Source organism: Neopelma chrysocephalum, unplaced genomic scaffold, assembly GCF_003984885.1.
Source record: "Neopelma chrysocephalum unplaced genomic scaffold, ASM398488v2 Primary Assembly neopelma1_26, whole genome shotgun sequence".
Taxonomy (NCBI): domain Eukaryota; kingdom Metazoa; phylum Chordata; class Aves; order Passeriformes; family Pipridae; genus Neopelma; species Neopelma chrysocephalum.
In genome coordinates this window covers 16,582,089-16,597,525 of record NW_020897695.1, presented here as the reverse complement: position 1 = coordinate 16,597,525, position 15,437 = coordinate 16,582,089, and the positions used below count along the sequence as shown (strand labels likewise).

At 39.2% G+C, this 15,437-nt stretch overlaps 1 protein-coding gene across 19 annotated transcripts in view; it reads left to right on the top strand.

Annotated features, from left to right (window-relative positions):
• ARPP21 (cAMP regulated phosphoprotein 21) overlaps nt 1–15,437 on the top strand; it is a 197,598-nt gene that overhangs the window by 144,084 nt on the left and 38,077 nt on the right. For all 19 annotated transcript variants that reach the window (XM_027675704.1, XM_027675714.1, XM_027675723.1 and 16 more), the window contains 4 exons: nt 2,323–2,492; nt 4,024–4,128; nt 6,518–6,781; nt 14,463–14,589. In XM_027675704.1, the coding sequence (XP_027531505.1) occupies nt 2,323–2,492; nt 4,024–4,128; nt 6,518–6,781; nt 14,463–14,589 (666 nt within the window). The remainder of the gene's footprint in view (nt 1–2,322; nt 2,493–4,023; nt 4,129–6,517; nt 6,782–14,462; nt 14,590–15,437) is intronic.

Sequence of the window (15,437 nt, the reverse complement as noted above, 5' to 3'; positions counted from 1 at the left end):
GAAAATGGAGGGAGAAGATTCTTTAAAAACCTAAAATTCATGTCTCACGCTTCTAGCTTCATCATGCTGCCTGTGCTGGAAGTCAGACTACGCTTCAGCATCTAGTGTATTTTTTACATGCAGCGAAATACATGCTGCAAATTTATCACTCTTTGGGCTCAGAATCTTTGCATCTTATTAGGGTAACATTACAAAAGAAGCTCCATAGGGAGGAGATTTAGATTGCTAGATGCTGTGATCAACTATCAAAGTGATGGATGCTGTCAGAAACATAGATGAAGAGAAGACAGTTTAAAAAAAAGGAAAAAGGAGCTTTGTTTCCTGTAATGAATAGATTTTCTTTCCCTAGCTAAACCATTGTTTAGCTCTTTCTTCTCCTCTTGCCCGAGTGGCTACTTCCAGTATTTTTCTCTCTTTTGATCATAACCCTATGTCCTTTAAAGATCTTTACTTCCTTTCACACTACATAGTCACTGACTGTGCAAGCCTCTAATGGCATCCACAGATGTTGTCAATATCTTCTTGCTCTGATTATACCTCTCTGCTCCTTCTCAGGTGTTGGCAGTCCACACTTTCTTTTCCATATCTGCAGTTTCCTTTACTTCCTCTCCTCTGCTTTAGAGGAGATAGACAAGCTTCTTACTTGCTTTGGCAAAGAACCATTTATGTGGCTGTGCTCTTTTGCACTCCATTTCACCTGCTTCTGTTTTACCCTTTAAAGGATTCCTTTTGACACGTTCTGACTTAATCCCTTTGACAATTTAAGAGCATTTATGTTTCATTCTTACTCCTCTAAATGACATCGCAATCTTTGCCCTTCTATCAGGGCCACAGTTCATAACTTACAAATGTCTTCCCTGTTACCATCTGATCTCTCCTTTTCATTTCCTATTTCAAGATTTCTTCATGAAAAGTCTTTTTCTTTTCCTCTTTAAAAGAATTGCTGGGACTTTTTTAATTCTGTCATCGAAATGGTCTTTATTGGCTTCCCTTGAGTATCTGACACAGGCTTTGGGTAGCTGTTATCCCACTCAGTCTTCTAAAGTACTTCTGAAGCCTTAGACTCCCAAATCTTGGTAGTCCATGCCATAGTCACCCAGTGTGTTCACAGCAAGGTTCAGGAAACCAGTGGACAGAACTGTCTTGTGCTTCTCTTCCACTCAGTCATTACCTTTCTCATCATGAGTTTGATGTCGAATTGGTCCAGGAAGTTGCTCTAGAGGAAGAGAGAAAGCAAGGTTCTTTAGCCGCTCCTCAGGCATTTCTGACTGTGATTCATAAGAGGGGGAAACTGAAAGTCTGAGGAGTAGATAGAACAGGTAGAGATGCTTTGTAGTATACAAATCAGAAGTTAATTGTTTCACTCTAGCTCTAAGTCGCCGAATTGCTACAGATCTCCCTTTTCATCTCAGATGTTCATACTTTAGTTACTTACTTTAATGGTTATGATATCATTGCTGAAATTTATCTCATGGAAACATTTGTAATTCCTTTGATTTATGGATTTACGATAAAAGTGAGAAGAGAACTGAGGTCATGGAAAATATTTTTCATACAGAAAAATACCATTTCTTTTTTGTTTGCAAGACAATGACTTGGGTAAACTTTTTTATTATTTCAAAGAAACATTGGTTTTGCAAGGTTATTTCCCCCCCTAAAATATCTGAAGTGAAATGAGTTCAACAATTTAGTAGAGCTTTGGACAGAATTTTTCTTGTATATAAGAGATTTTTAAATACATCTTAAGTGCTGCTTCCTTGAATGCTTCCTTGAGTGCTAGCTCCTCTAATTACATAGGGTAAAGCTCTCAAAACTACATTACTGTGTTGTTGGAATGTGTAAATAAATAAGTAGCAAGTGGGGATTTGGTTTTCTTTTTCTTTCCTACAAACTATAGTGTGTCAGAAGTAGTTGTGTACATTTGACTGCTATTGTGTCAGAGTAAAATGTAACTGAATATTCCCTATGTTAAGTGTTTGCTCCAAAGTTCAATTTTAATATTATTTGATTTATCATTGAATGACTTCAAGTAACAAGAGCATATGAATCATCTTATAGCCATGGTAACTTTCCACCCATTCCTTGAAAAATCATACTTCCAAAACAAATACCTGCTGTCTGTCTTGCCTGAAAAAAAAAAAAGAAAAGAAAAAAAGATGGCTGATACTGTAATTACTGCAATGAGGCATTCAGAGTGATGAGCACCTTACTGTTGTAGCAGGTCAGCTAAAGAGTGATCACTTAAAGCATGACTGTATCCTTTCATACAGGAAATGGTATATTGTTTAAAATGTTCAGCAAATGCAGGGTGCTTTGTTTCAGGTCAACCATTTGTAAATCCTGATGGGACACCGGCAATATACAATCCTCCCAGTGGCCAGCAGACGATGAGGAGCCAGATGGTGGGACAGTCTCAGCAGCAGCCTTCATCCCAGCAGCCTCAGCAGGTTCAACAGCCACAGCAACAAATGGCAAGTCACCTTGTCACACAGGTAGGTGTGGTGGCCATTGGAAAAAAGAAGGAGCTCTCAGGGATATGAAGAATGATCTAAAGGGTAGGAGGTAGGAATGCAGCTAGACAAAAATATCAGGAAGTGCTTTTCAACATGGATGAAAAAGATAGAGAGAGAACATTACTTTTTCAGTTTTATGTAAAGGATGATTTTATTTTCAAAAGTACTGTTAAGCGAGTTGGTGTATGTCTACATAAGGTTATTTTGCAAAATTCACCCATAAGTGGAAGCTGAAGCATTCATTCTCAAAGTAGTGCACCCTGTAATTTTCTCCAAAGAGTGACCTTTCTCTGTCCCTTTTGACAGCAGTGGGATTGAGTCAAAGAATCAAGTACAATGAAGGGCTCTACAAACTCTTTCATGTCTTGTTGTATTGGGCCCAATCTATGGGTAGCCCACTCTCCAGGCACCTCTGCCCCAACTGGGGGGTTTTCTGCCTGTACCCCATGTTCTTGCCATGACTCTACTCTGAGCTAGAAATTCGGAGCTACAGCAGGAGAGGGGAAGAGCAGACTGGTTTGAGCACAGTGCCATGGTGTCAGCTCTCTGGTCCCTGGGCTGGCTGTGGCATGTGGCCAAGTGTAGCCAAGCATGGGCAGCAAGGTTTGGATCTGGTTCAGACTTAATTTTGTGGATTGCATGCCTCTCTCCCAGAGCAGAGTAGGCAGAGGGAACCACTCAAGCAAGAATCCTACATTGTGTTTAGTCACAGAGCAGCCAAGATCTACTGCAGTTCTTGTGCAGCTTTATAATTTGACACAGTTTCATCCCAGAAATACAATGTTTAAATTCAATGAAGTGGCTTTGATTTTACTGGATTTGGACTTACATGGTTATGGCTCTTATTTCTTGATCTGGTCCTCACAGTTTTAGAAGATGGGGGTAGTACCAAACCTGTGTACGAAGTTATATGAGAGGTTAAAATGAAAGGAATACTAAAGCTATTCCAAGGTAATAGTGCTGTGGAAAATTGTTTTTTCACTTAGATAAACATCTGCTCAAAGCTGATGGCTTGTCTGTTGGTAATTCACAGCCTATTCTTCATAATTTTTTAAAAAACTCTTGTGTTCTGACAAAGCAGCTTTACGATCATTATTCCTTTGCCTATGACACACTTGGAGTTAAATCAGTCGCTAACAGCAAAATTCAAATATGTAGTTATACTGTGCTGCTCTTCCATTTTTATCTCCGTAAATTAAATGTAGAATCATAATTTGGCTTTGGCTCACATTAGTAATAAGAAGATACAGCTTGGCTTTATTTAATCCAACATCCATCAAATATGTGAAAAGAGGCAGAAATATCTGTAATAAAGAATTGTTTGATATAAGGCTAAAATGAAGTCTAAAATTACAATATCTGACCTGTTGTACTTGGGCTGGTGATGAGTCACCTGTATTTTCAGAGCTGTGATTGATACCTTTGTTCTCAATAACAAAGGTGGTGGTGGTGGTGGTTATTTCTCTCTAAATGGTTGAATTTATTGTCTTTCACTATGTTTATTTTGCAGCCTGTTCAGACAATGCAGCCATCTTCTCAGTCAGTCCAATATCCAGCAGTTTCTTATCCTCCCCAGCATCTCCTGCCAGTCTCTCCAACGCAGCAGTTTTCTGTGGTACTAAAGATTTTCTTTTTTCTTTCCTTGAAGCTGGGGATGTGAGCATGACTATGCCCAGGAGCCTCTGGGGAGCACTGCAAGGACGGGTATCCCACATGAGAACCCTGTCTAAATACCCATTTGCCTTAATGCTTTTGGTACTGACAAGCATTTTGTAAGAACATTCCCACTGATTCTGGTTAGCTAACCTGAAGGATGATGCTAGGAGCAGGGCTCTCTACGTGGTGAGCAGAGCCTCCAGAAAAACATTTTGTTGTGCTTGTGATAAGAGCTTATGTCTTGTCACTTAATGTCAAGGGATATTAAATTGCTAATTCGCATAGTTGAGATTTAGGTTATCCCTCTTTTATGTCCACAAAGACTGGAGAAGAGACCTCTAGAAAACATTTTTTTTAATTTTATATTATGTTATCTGTATACTAAATCCCTTGCCTGGATTTATTCCCTGATGATACCAGAGCACTTGGGAAAGAGGGTAGCAGTGAACCAGCTGCAGAAGGTGTGGTACGCTATACATCATGACAACGCACCAATGGACATGTATAATTAAAATAAATACAGTGCTCTTCTAGAGTCTGATTCTGGCTTGGTGCTTACAGGGCCAAGATTATACTGTTCTAAAATGAAGCTGACATTTTAAGAGGCACTACAAAATTGTTTTCTGTTGTTTTTCTCTCTTGCTCTAGTAATCTTGTTTATGACTGTTTTTTTTTTTCCAAGGTAGAGATGTCATGTAGTTATAGTAAGAGATAGAAACAAAGCTGAGTGGATCCTTGCAGATAAAATAGTGTTACTAGTGCCTGGTAGATGAGTGGTACCATTTAAAGGACAATAAAAATTATTCCATGCTGAAAAAAAGTTGCATATCTCACTGCTATTTCTCTTGAAAAGTGTGTTGCAGGAATATCAGGTTGTTCTAGTGTAGAGTGGGTTTGTAGTCATAAGAAGGCTGATATTTTTATTGACTAATTTAATAGTGCAACTTCACCTGAATTAATGTCTTCAATGTACATTACATTATACAAACACTGTATAAATTATAGAGTTTTGAAGCTCTTGTTCTTTATTGTGCAAATCCAAAGGCATTCCTGGCTCAATGAAGTTTCTTGTGGAATCTATTTGCAGTCATTTGCCATTCAGATAGCAAATAATTTAGGTTTTTAAAGGAACACCTTCAGACAGACAACTTATGTGCCTGAATATGAATGTAGGATGATAGTAAAGTTAATAGCATTACTTCCATATACCACCTGATGATCTGTCAGGAGTGTTTAAAGTGTTGATCCATGGTATCTGCCCTCAGAGTTGGGAGGGTGAGTATCTGTGCAGTCTCTGTCAGTGCTTTTCACAAGCAATCTTTTTTTTTCTTTTTACATATTTTGAAGTTTCCTGACATTAAATGCATTGTGCTGGATGGTTTTGGAGAATGAACACCACCAGGCTGCAAACAAAACTGAAGAGTCTCCTTTTAAAAGATTATATGAATGTTCTAAGCAAAACACACTTTTATAGTGCTTATGTCCTATCTGTAATCTGAATATTAGCATACAATAGAGTTTTATGTTGAGTATTTAAAAGTCTTATGATATGGGCATAAACAAAGATGCATAGAACCACATTTGTAAATCTTTGACCTTCACAGAATAAACTTGAGAGCACTTAATAGTATGACTCTTTTTGCAAGACTGAACAGATTCTGTCCAGAATGTCTGTGTTATTACCAGCATGAAATGAAACTTAGGTCCATTGACTTTATTTGATACGTTCATCCTACCACAGATTCTTCTCTCCCCCTCCAGTCAAATAAAGTACTTATTTCTTTCCAATGCAGAATAAAAAGCCTTGAAATAGCAACATAAGGCTTAGCTTTTTTTTATCTTTTCTGTGTTTACAACCTTGGATTTTCAAAACAGTCCAAAAAGGGAAAGATCTGCACCTGAATCCTACTGAATTCCTCTTGGGATCAATTTGAAACACAGGTGAAATTACCAGCATGTGCTTGGCTGACAAATTCTGTGTTTGGGGATAGAGGTATTCATAATGTTATTTTCATGCCCTTTGTATTGAAAATGTCTTCTTTTGAACACTGTAAAGTTCACTTGTCATTTTGGAATAGAAGGTGAGGGGGGCAAGGTAAGAGCCAAAATTGGCTTTTGTGCCAAATAATGCCATTCACCTTGCAGTCTAGAAATATTTGTCAAAGCATTTATAGTGATTTTGATCTTAATTGCCTCCATTTTTGTAGATATCCATGCAAAATTTGGCATGGATTTGAGCTGAGCGATTCCTTTTCCCCTCATGCTCTGAACCTCTTTTGTTTTGCTAATTTGTGCGTCTACTGCAGACATCATGTCTACATCATTTTCTACTGCCTTTTGCCCTGCAGCGAGATGACATGACAGCACAGTTTAACCAGATGAGCTTAAGTCGTCAATCATCAGGAGACAACCCTGAATCACCTTCTGGTCCTGTCTACCCATCGCCTCTCTTGCAGCAGCCTGCCCAGCAGACGAGTTACATTATGGCTTCCCCAAGTCAACAGCTTCCCCCGGGAAGCTTTACAGGTTCAGGTCCACCAGTATCTCAGCAAGTGCTGCAGCCGCCACCACCACCCCAGGGCTTTGTGCAACAACCACCACCACCTGCTCAGGTAGGCAAAACCTTCCCTACCAGTTTAGCATGGAGCTCTTTGTAACATCAGAAAGAGAACATAAAAATTCTAGATTCCACCCCCTCCCCAGTAAGAGCTTAGCAGATTTTTAGGCAACAGCAACTCACAAAGCATCTGTCATTTCCTGGATTTCATCAATCCCTTCCTTATCCTCAAAACATTTTCTGAACATATGTTTGTACTCCAGGACACATCTGCACATGAATATGAAGGAGGAGGGTGAGTAAATATCCATGGTCCTTTTTCTCTGTATATATACCAAAAGAGCAACATGCACATCAGCCCAGGTAGTCATTAATCATATTTAATTGACTTGAACATGTGAGATGTCACAGATCAGTAATTTTAACTGTCTTCCTGAAGACTGATTATGTTTTACTGTTCACTACCAAACATCTCTGCTTGTCTCCTGGGTACCTTTACAGAATATTGAAAGTGATTACTGTCAAGAAGTAAAATGCACAGATGACTTTCTGGCCAATTTTCAAGGCATACACATTAAAAAGACAGATTTCTTTATCCAATTATAGATAACTTCGTTTAAACTCTACTTTAAATGGCATTAATAGTATTTCTCCTGTTTTCATTTTGTCCTTGGGAAGAAAATGCATAAAAATAAAGTACAAAACTTCACCATTTCTTTTAATGTAAATGTATTATAAACCCTGTATTATAAAAAACCCTTGGGGTTTTTTTTCTTTGTTTGTTTACTGCTGTTTACTGAAAATCTCCATTTGTGTTTGTTAATGGAATTCTGTATTGCCACAGGAATGAAGAATTTTCATTGTTACAATGTTTTAAGTGGCCTAAAGATCTAGTTAATTAGATCACTAATTATTAATAAAAGAAATCTGAGGACTACTGGATGCTGACATCCCATAGAGGACATACATAGTTTCTGTAGTTAGAAAATATGTGGCTATTTTTTTCTCAGAGAAGACTTGCCAAGAATATGTTTTAAGGGGCTGAAGTTCAATATAATGTGATTTTTTTTAAAAAATGAAAATATTACTAGAAAAGATATTTCATAGTTTGCCAAATGTAGTGTTGTTTTTTTTTTTTAATTCAGGAAAGAAAAAATGAACTAAAGGGCAGAATTCCCTGGGGTACCTGTCTCTCCACCTAGATTGTGCTCCCTAAGTGAGTGAGTAGAGGCTGTCCAAGCTTCAGTCCTCATGTACAGCCCCCAGGTACTCTCAGTGTTTTCAAACACCATTTAATCAAACCTCACGACACTTCTAGTGAAGCAGATAAATGTGAGCACCTCCATTTTACGGGCTGTCTCCACAGCAGGCAAAGTAATGTGTTTCCCAGCTCTGCTGGCCAGAGTTTGCCAGAAATTGTGGGGGCTGCAGTGTCGCGCTGCCTGCCATGATAGGGGACCCCAGACGGCCTCCTTACTCCTGTGGGTGAGACCAGGTGTGCGGCTCTCCTGGGATCTCTGCTAGACCCCATCTCGGTTGACTTTGTATAGACTGCTTTGACGAGTTTGCCCACAGCTCCTGCCTGCCTGTGGCTGAGCCTTGATGTGTGAGCCTTGGATTTCACCCTTGCACGTGCCGCAGGGTGCAGGGTTTTTACTCAGTATGGTATAGTGTTCCTTGATGAAGCTGTTTTCCCTCGTTAATACTTGCTTTGGCACTACTGAGAGGCAGGTTAACTTCTTCGGTGATGAGGGAGTGCCTTTTCATGTACAGGCTGCAGTAGGACTGGTGCAGTACTGGTGTGTCTAAGGGCCACTATGTCTCTGACTGTAACCCAAATATGGTATTTATGGGTACTTTCCTCCTGTACAGTAACAAAGTGGAAAGTTACTGAGAGCAGAAAAATATCTTTGTAACAACTTCAGTTATTTCACTGGGGAATGATTTGTCCTTGGGGGACGTAGAAAGGTGAGAAATTCAGCACCGTCATCTTCCTCTGCATCTGCGATCACCATTCATCTCCAGCTTGTTGCTCTTCCAAACAATCCTTGTCAGATACCTGTGGAAAAGGGCACGGCAGGGTTTAGTCCCTGCTGCCTGTGTCCCTGTCCCGTGAAAGCACAGTGGCCTTGGTCTGCCAGTGGGAGAAGAAGGCAGCCACTCTGTATCCGCATGCACAGAGGGGAAATTCTGATTGACATTTCAAGTTTTAATTCATTCACTTCAGTCCTAGAATGTGGCACAGTGGTTTGGATACTAATTGTAGCATACTAATGTATGGAAAATAGGGGATGCCTCTTATAAAAAGATGAAAGAATCCTTGGGAAATAGTAGTTCTTCTGCCCTGAGAGCTCAGATTTCTGTGCAGGTGGACCCCAACTCCTTTGTCTTGCCCGTGGCACAACTTCACTGTGGCAGTGGCTATTGCCAATCTGAATCAGCTGTTGTTACTCTTTGGGGCTTAGATGCAATGGTAAGTCTGCTCTCAGACACCAAGGCAGGTGGTCTGAGGCAGGCTTAAACAAAAAAGTGCAATAAAGATGGTAATGGAAGCAAAACATTACGTGATACATTAATCAATGCAATGCAATCAATGTAAAAGCACTTTTATATCTTAAATGTTGCTATTGGATTTATACCAGTGAAAAAGTGGCATGACTCTAATGACTAATTAGTTCCTGTAAGTGCATTGCTGATAAGGCTGGCTGTGATGCACTGTATGCTGTTGGAAAATAGCAGTGAAAACTTGAGTTGGAGGTCCTATGAGTATGAGCATTTTCTTTGGCAACTGAAATGAGGAGAAAGAAACGCTCTCCAAGTCTACAAACACAGTAGTACTGCATTTAAATTATTATCTCTAATCTATTAAAGTTCACTTAAATGTGGTTCTACAGCTACTCTCCGAGATTCTTTCTCCCAGTTTGTATCAAAGTAGAGACAGACTGGATTTGAAATGACATGCCTAAGAAGAGGTGAGAGGACCCCTTATGTTTGTTTTGCTTCTTCTTTCATCACAACTACTCCCTAGCTTAATAACAGTCATGATTTAGTAACCTGAAAATAAGAATCTATCTTTTTTCAGCCAATAGAGAGAAAAACAAAAACAAATCACACCAAAAAACCAAAACCCTGGCTTTGCTGAAAGGGACTTTGAGGAGCAAATGACTGTTTGCTTTATATCACAAATTTCAAACATACATCTTTACTTCTTCTATTTTCATTTTTCTTCTCTTTCTGGTGTTTCTTCTATAGTGCTTATGGGACCAGACACTTTAACAAGGGTCCACGTTCTGTTTTACAGTACTCTATCAATGGTGCTTGTCTTAGCCTCTGCAAATGAAGAAATGGAAAACATGAGAGTATTATGCCAATGGGAAATGATGTCCTCCCTTAAAAGTTATTTTCACCTCTGTCTTATTCTTTGGCAAAATGATGTCCAAAAGCTAGATGGCATGAATTCTTGAGAGGCCTGGAAAGGCCTCAACCCATGTTGAGGGATTTTTCACCTGGATTAATTTTATGTCATCATTAATTTTAGCTGTCTCTTTGCAGAAACCCCCTCCTTGAGAGCCCATAGCTACCCTAAGACAAAATCTTTATTCATAGCATGTCTCCTCTATGAAACTTGTTATGAAGAAAGTTGTGGAGTCACTGCAAATGAACAGGTCTTTCCTTGATGATCTTGGAAAATTATATTGGAGTACATCCTAGAGTTATCATACACAAGCCATTATTTTTTGTTACTGTTTTTGTAAGTATTGGGGGGGGAGGAGAGAAAAACCCTTGAAGAGTGACTGATCCCGGTCAGTTAGATACTAGGAAGAAATGTTACCTCAAAGTGTCCATACATCACTGTGGTTTCTCTTGCCTTCTTCACTCCGTTGTTTCATTAGCAGTAATATCAGCATCATTAATCATCTGGTCGAAGGTGTTAATCCAAGCCTTACTATGGATATCAGCATTGTTAAGAGAAGGTGGAATACCTGTCTGATGACTGACTCAAGATGTAAGTCAGTAGGGAGGTAGTTTATGAAAGTAAAATTATCCTGAAAGGTTTCTGGACTCCTGATCCTACCATGAGAAAATATATCAGTGAATTTCAGGGGTGCTGCTGGAGAAGACACCCAGGAGACACCCTGCTGCCCAGGAGACACCCAGCCTCATAATGGGTTTCAAACTGTGTGTAAACAGAACAAAGTGGTAAGCCAGTGCTGTATGGAGTCTCTGCATGTCATCTATAAACAAAGCACATTAGAAGCAGGAAAAACTGATGTTTGTCCATGCCATTTCATGAGTGTCTCTTAAGTGACATGCCCAGTCCTGTTTAAATTTAAGTAAAATACTGAATAGGAGAGAAAAAGTAGAACTCAGTGGAATGATCAGCCTACATACAAGGAAGGTATTCACCTTCAAAATAAGAATATCCAAGGTATTGGATATTTAACTCTTTCTGTGGTAATTATTAAAAAGGAGGGATTTTTCACAGTGTCAAGGATTAAGATCAAGAAATTGTACTTTTAAACTAAAGAAGGTAGCATTTACTTAGGTTATGCTCTTAGAAGCACTTTTTTTTGTAATTTAATTTTATTTTTAGGATAACCATATATCTGTCTTGGCATGCTTGTTAATGCCATGGAAACTTTCTGGTTCTGTAAATGAAGTACGTTTTGCAAGCAAAATGTCCAAGGTTAGATTGTGCATTTCACGTGGGAAAGCAACTCAAATATAATTTGTCATGTCGGTAGCCCGCTACAGAAATGTAATTTTTTTTTGTTGAAGAGCATGTAAGTAAAGGTGTTAGTAACACTGATGTAATGAGAAACTAAAAAAATTCAAGAGGATCATAATAGGTGATGTAAGTGATACATGTTATCACTGATCCCTCTAATTCCACTGTTCACTAAAGTAGAATCAGAAAGGACAAATAGCATGTTTCAACTGCTGACATAGAGATGTACTCAAGATAAATGAAAATGGATCCTTCCAAGCCCCTCAAGCACAAAAGACCTATTTTAGACCATGTCTATATTTTATACCAAGCCCTTCTTTTAATGTTAAAGTTCTTTAAAAAAACTAAACCAAATAAAACAAAAAATCCCCACAAGCAACAACAACAAAAACCCCAAACCAAAAAACAAAATCCACCCCACAATGTAACATATCAAAACCCAAACCTCTTCTTTGCAAGTCATGTGTGCATGATTACTGGCAAATCATCCATTAATCTTTATAAATGAAATAATTTTTTTTTACCCTTCTACTACTTACATTTTTCATGCTGCTAGATTGCACTCTAATAAGCTTCTAAGTGGGTTATATAACAAATGTATTCCAATGAACTGAGAAAATGAGAGAAAGGAAGAAAGCCATTTGACTAACTCTGAGGTGTTATCTGTGTGGTAAAATATTTGTTTTTGCGCTCAGCATGTTCAGCTATAAACCTCGCTTCACAACCTATATTCTTCAATATTTTAAAGTTAGTACCTACAGAATCATTCCCCAAGAGATAATTCTCATTGTTCTCAAATGCTCTTGTATTTTCAAATATCTGGGGGCTTGTCTGCACAAGGAAAGTGAGGAAGCTGAGGGTAAATCAAATAAATTTAAATCCTTTAAGTGAGATTAAGATGCTGGCAGGAAAAGTGAGAGTATTTCCATGGGGGTTTAATATTCTTTAGTTTGTAGAATAGAAAATAAAGAATGTTTGAAAGAATATCTATTCTGTTCCTCTGCTCCAAGGAAGGATTAACTATTTGCATTGATTTGACTTAGAGTGAGTCTTCTCATTTCTTTCAAGTCTACTGTGGTAAAGTGTTGCTGAAAACAATCAGCTCTCCACGAGATGAGTTTATCACACGAAACTTTCCTGATCCACAATTTACACTGCTATTATGTTTAAAGAATGATTTTGCACCTTAAATGTCTGAGTCCACTTTACTGTCCCTTGTGACTTTATTTTGCAGAGAAGCAAATTCATAATGGTGTTGTCCATTCTACAAAGGCATTTTGTTTTTGTTACTTTAGTCGCTAACAAAACAAATTACTTGAGTGCAGGCTGTAGCCATTAGGTGTCACTTGGTATTGTCTGGAGAAAGGATAGCTAACAACGTTTTCTGATCGAAACCTTGTTTTTCTCATACTTGTCTGAATCTGGTATTAGCAAAGTGAGGAGAAAAAAAATTCAATTGGTTGAAGAAAAAACTAACAGACCTTGAAGAAGGAATGGGTATTCAGCCACCTGATTGAGAGATGCTGTTGACTGTCAGTTGGTCTAGGGGGTTAACTTTACCAACACCACCAAGTTCAGCTTGGTTAATCCTAATACTTTTCCTACCACAGTTACCCATTCAGTTGTCGTCTACTTGCCCAAGTAGTCATCCATAGCCTCTTCTTGCCTAGTCTTTTGTGTCTATGCCTTTTTTTCCTCATCTGAGATTGTAAAATTTCCAAGGAAAATTTCTGATCTCTCTTATGATGTCCTACCAGTATGCAAAAGGATGTAGGTACCTCTACTTTGCTAACACTTTATGGGTGATCAAGTTGAATGAGCTGTTTAAGGAAATTTTTTCCATGCAAATAAAAGTGGCAGAAGTAGTTCTTGGTTTTGTATGAAAAAAATAAAAGCTTTTGGTATGATTCTGTGCATATGTCTGAGTAGGACAAATGCTACACAAAAGTGAGAAAAAATTTGAATGACTTATTAATAAATGCTGACAGTTGTGGCAGAAGTTGCAAGAGAAGCAACGTTCTCCTGAGCCTGTGCCCCTCTGCAGCCTGTTCATACCGTACACTGCCAAACTCTGTCAGGTGCCCACAGCATCCATGGCAGTTGAAAATGAAAAATTTTGAGTGTTTTGAACTTGTGAGGGGTCAGTTGAGAACTTTTTAGCCCAAGTGTCTCAGTAACAGTGATATAGCATGTATAGGAAAAATATTTAGCTTCAGTCACTCTCAAACTTACGTGTTCACCTATGTGATAAGATGATGTAGTACACATTGCCCTATAATGACAATAATAATAGAAAAAAGAAGCCCATCTAGCAGAACTTGCTGACTTAATGCCTCCCTTAGCTCCTGCAAGAAAACAACTTTGTTTTTTGAACTGTAACTGTTTTCACAGCGAGTGCAAGAGAGGCTTTAGAGGGAAATGTTCACGTAAGGAAGGATGCAGCTGTTATCCAGACACGTAAATTTAATGATTGTTTCTTACAGGTGTTTAGGGCACACGCACTCCATCTTGGTCTCCATGTCACTTCTAAATATTTTTACTCTAGGCCATTCTTTGCTTCGAATGGACTATTTTCTCCAGAGTTCATTTAATGGTTCAACATGCTGTCTGTATGTGTAATGTTGACACAGAAGGTATTGTTTGCATCCATTTTGCTGCAGCTTTTGATATTGTAGTGTGGTAAAAAAGTACTGTAGTATTTTTTCTTTGGTATATGCATGTAGCTTTTTATGAATTCTGTCTGATTTTTGTCTCTTTCAATTAAAACTCTGTTTTTTCCTGTTTCTTGAATTATCTGAAAAGAAATGTGGGCACTGATAGCCCTTTTCCTAGCAAAGCTGGAAGCAATCAGTGATTCTTGATGAGAGACAATGCAAACCACTTCTCTTGATTTGTGTTACCACTAATATACTTGACTCGAACTCTTGCTTCTCTTCCAGTTTTGTTTTATTTTATGAATCTTTGATCTTTAGAGTTTACAGTTAGCTGCTGTTCTCTTTCTTTGCAGATGCCAGTGTATTACTACCCATCTGGTCAATACCCTACCTCAACAACTCAGCAGTACAGACCCATTGCCTCAGTTCAGTACAACGCACAGCGGAGTCAACAGATCCCACAGACTGCACAGCAAGCAGGTATGTACATCTGTTACTCGTTTCTTCAGCTGCTTGCATTGCCTTTGCTGGTGAAACCTATTGGTTGTGTTTTAGTTGAACAGTGGAGAAGAAAGCTGGTCACTGTTCTGTTTGAAAATGCAATGAAAATTACAAATTAGGAAACATTTTGCTTGGACATACCAAGCAATGGAAGAGCAGAGATTGCGTTCTCCACCCCTGCTGTCCTGCATGCAGTGCCATGTCCTCAGTGTCCATGCTCCGTGTGACGGGGCAGAGAGAGGGAACTGATGTGAGCAGTCATATTGCGTATTCAAATCAACTGTTGTGGTAGCCCTTCATCGTGGAAACTCTTCAAATGTTTGTATGACTCTACATAGTGGACAGGTCTGCAATGATGCAGAAAGGGCCAGTTGTGCTCCACCACCTTCTGCTCTCCCTGAGCGCGAGGAGCAGCAAGATTGTCTGTGTAGTTGGTGCCCATGGGGACCAGCTCCCTGCAGCGACGTGCGGCTGGAACGGGGGCCGTTACACTGTAAGAGAGTGAGTAGCAGGTCTCACAGTGAACCGGTCTCTTTTCCTGCTGTGTCATGTCACTCCAGATGACTCCAGAGTAAGAGAGACATGGGGAGAACTGGGTTGGTGTGTGTCGCGGGAGAGCAGGAATTGTGGTATTGAGGGAGTCGCTCTCATTTCAAGAGAATAAACAATTCTGGTGTTGGAGATTTTTTTGAAGTTGTTAAGTGTCTGTTTCTTTATCGCATACCTCCCCTTATAGGGTGTCCCAAACAATAACTCCAGGTGTATGGTGGGGGAGGTGAAGGAGAGGGTGTTGCTTTCCCAGTAGGGCTTGCAATTACAGGCGTGCC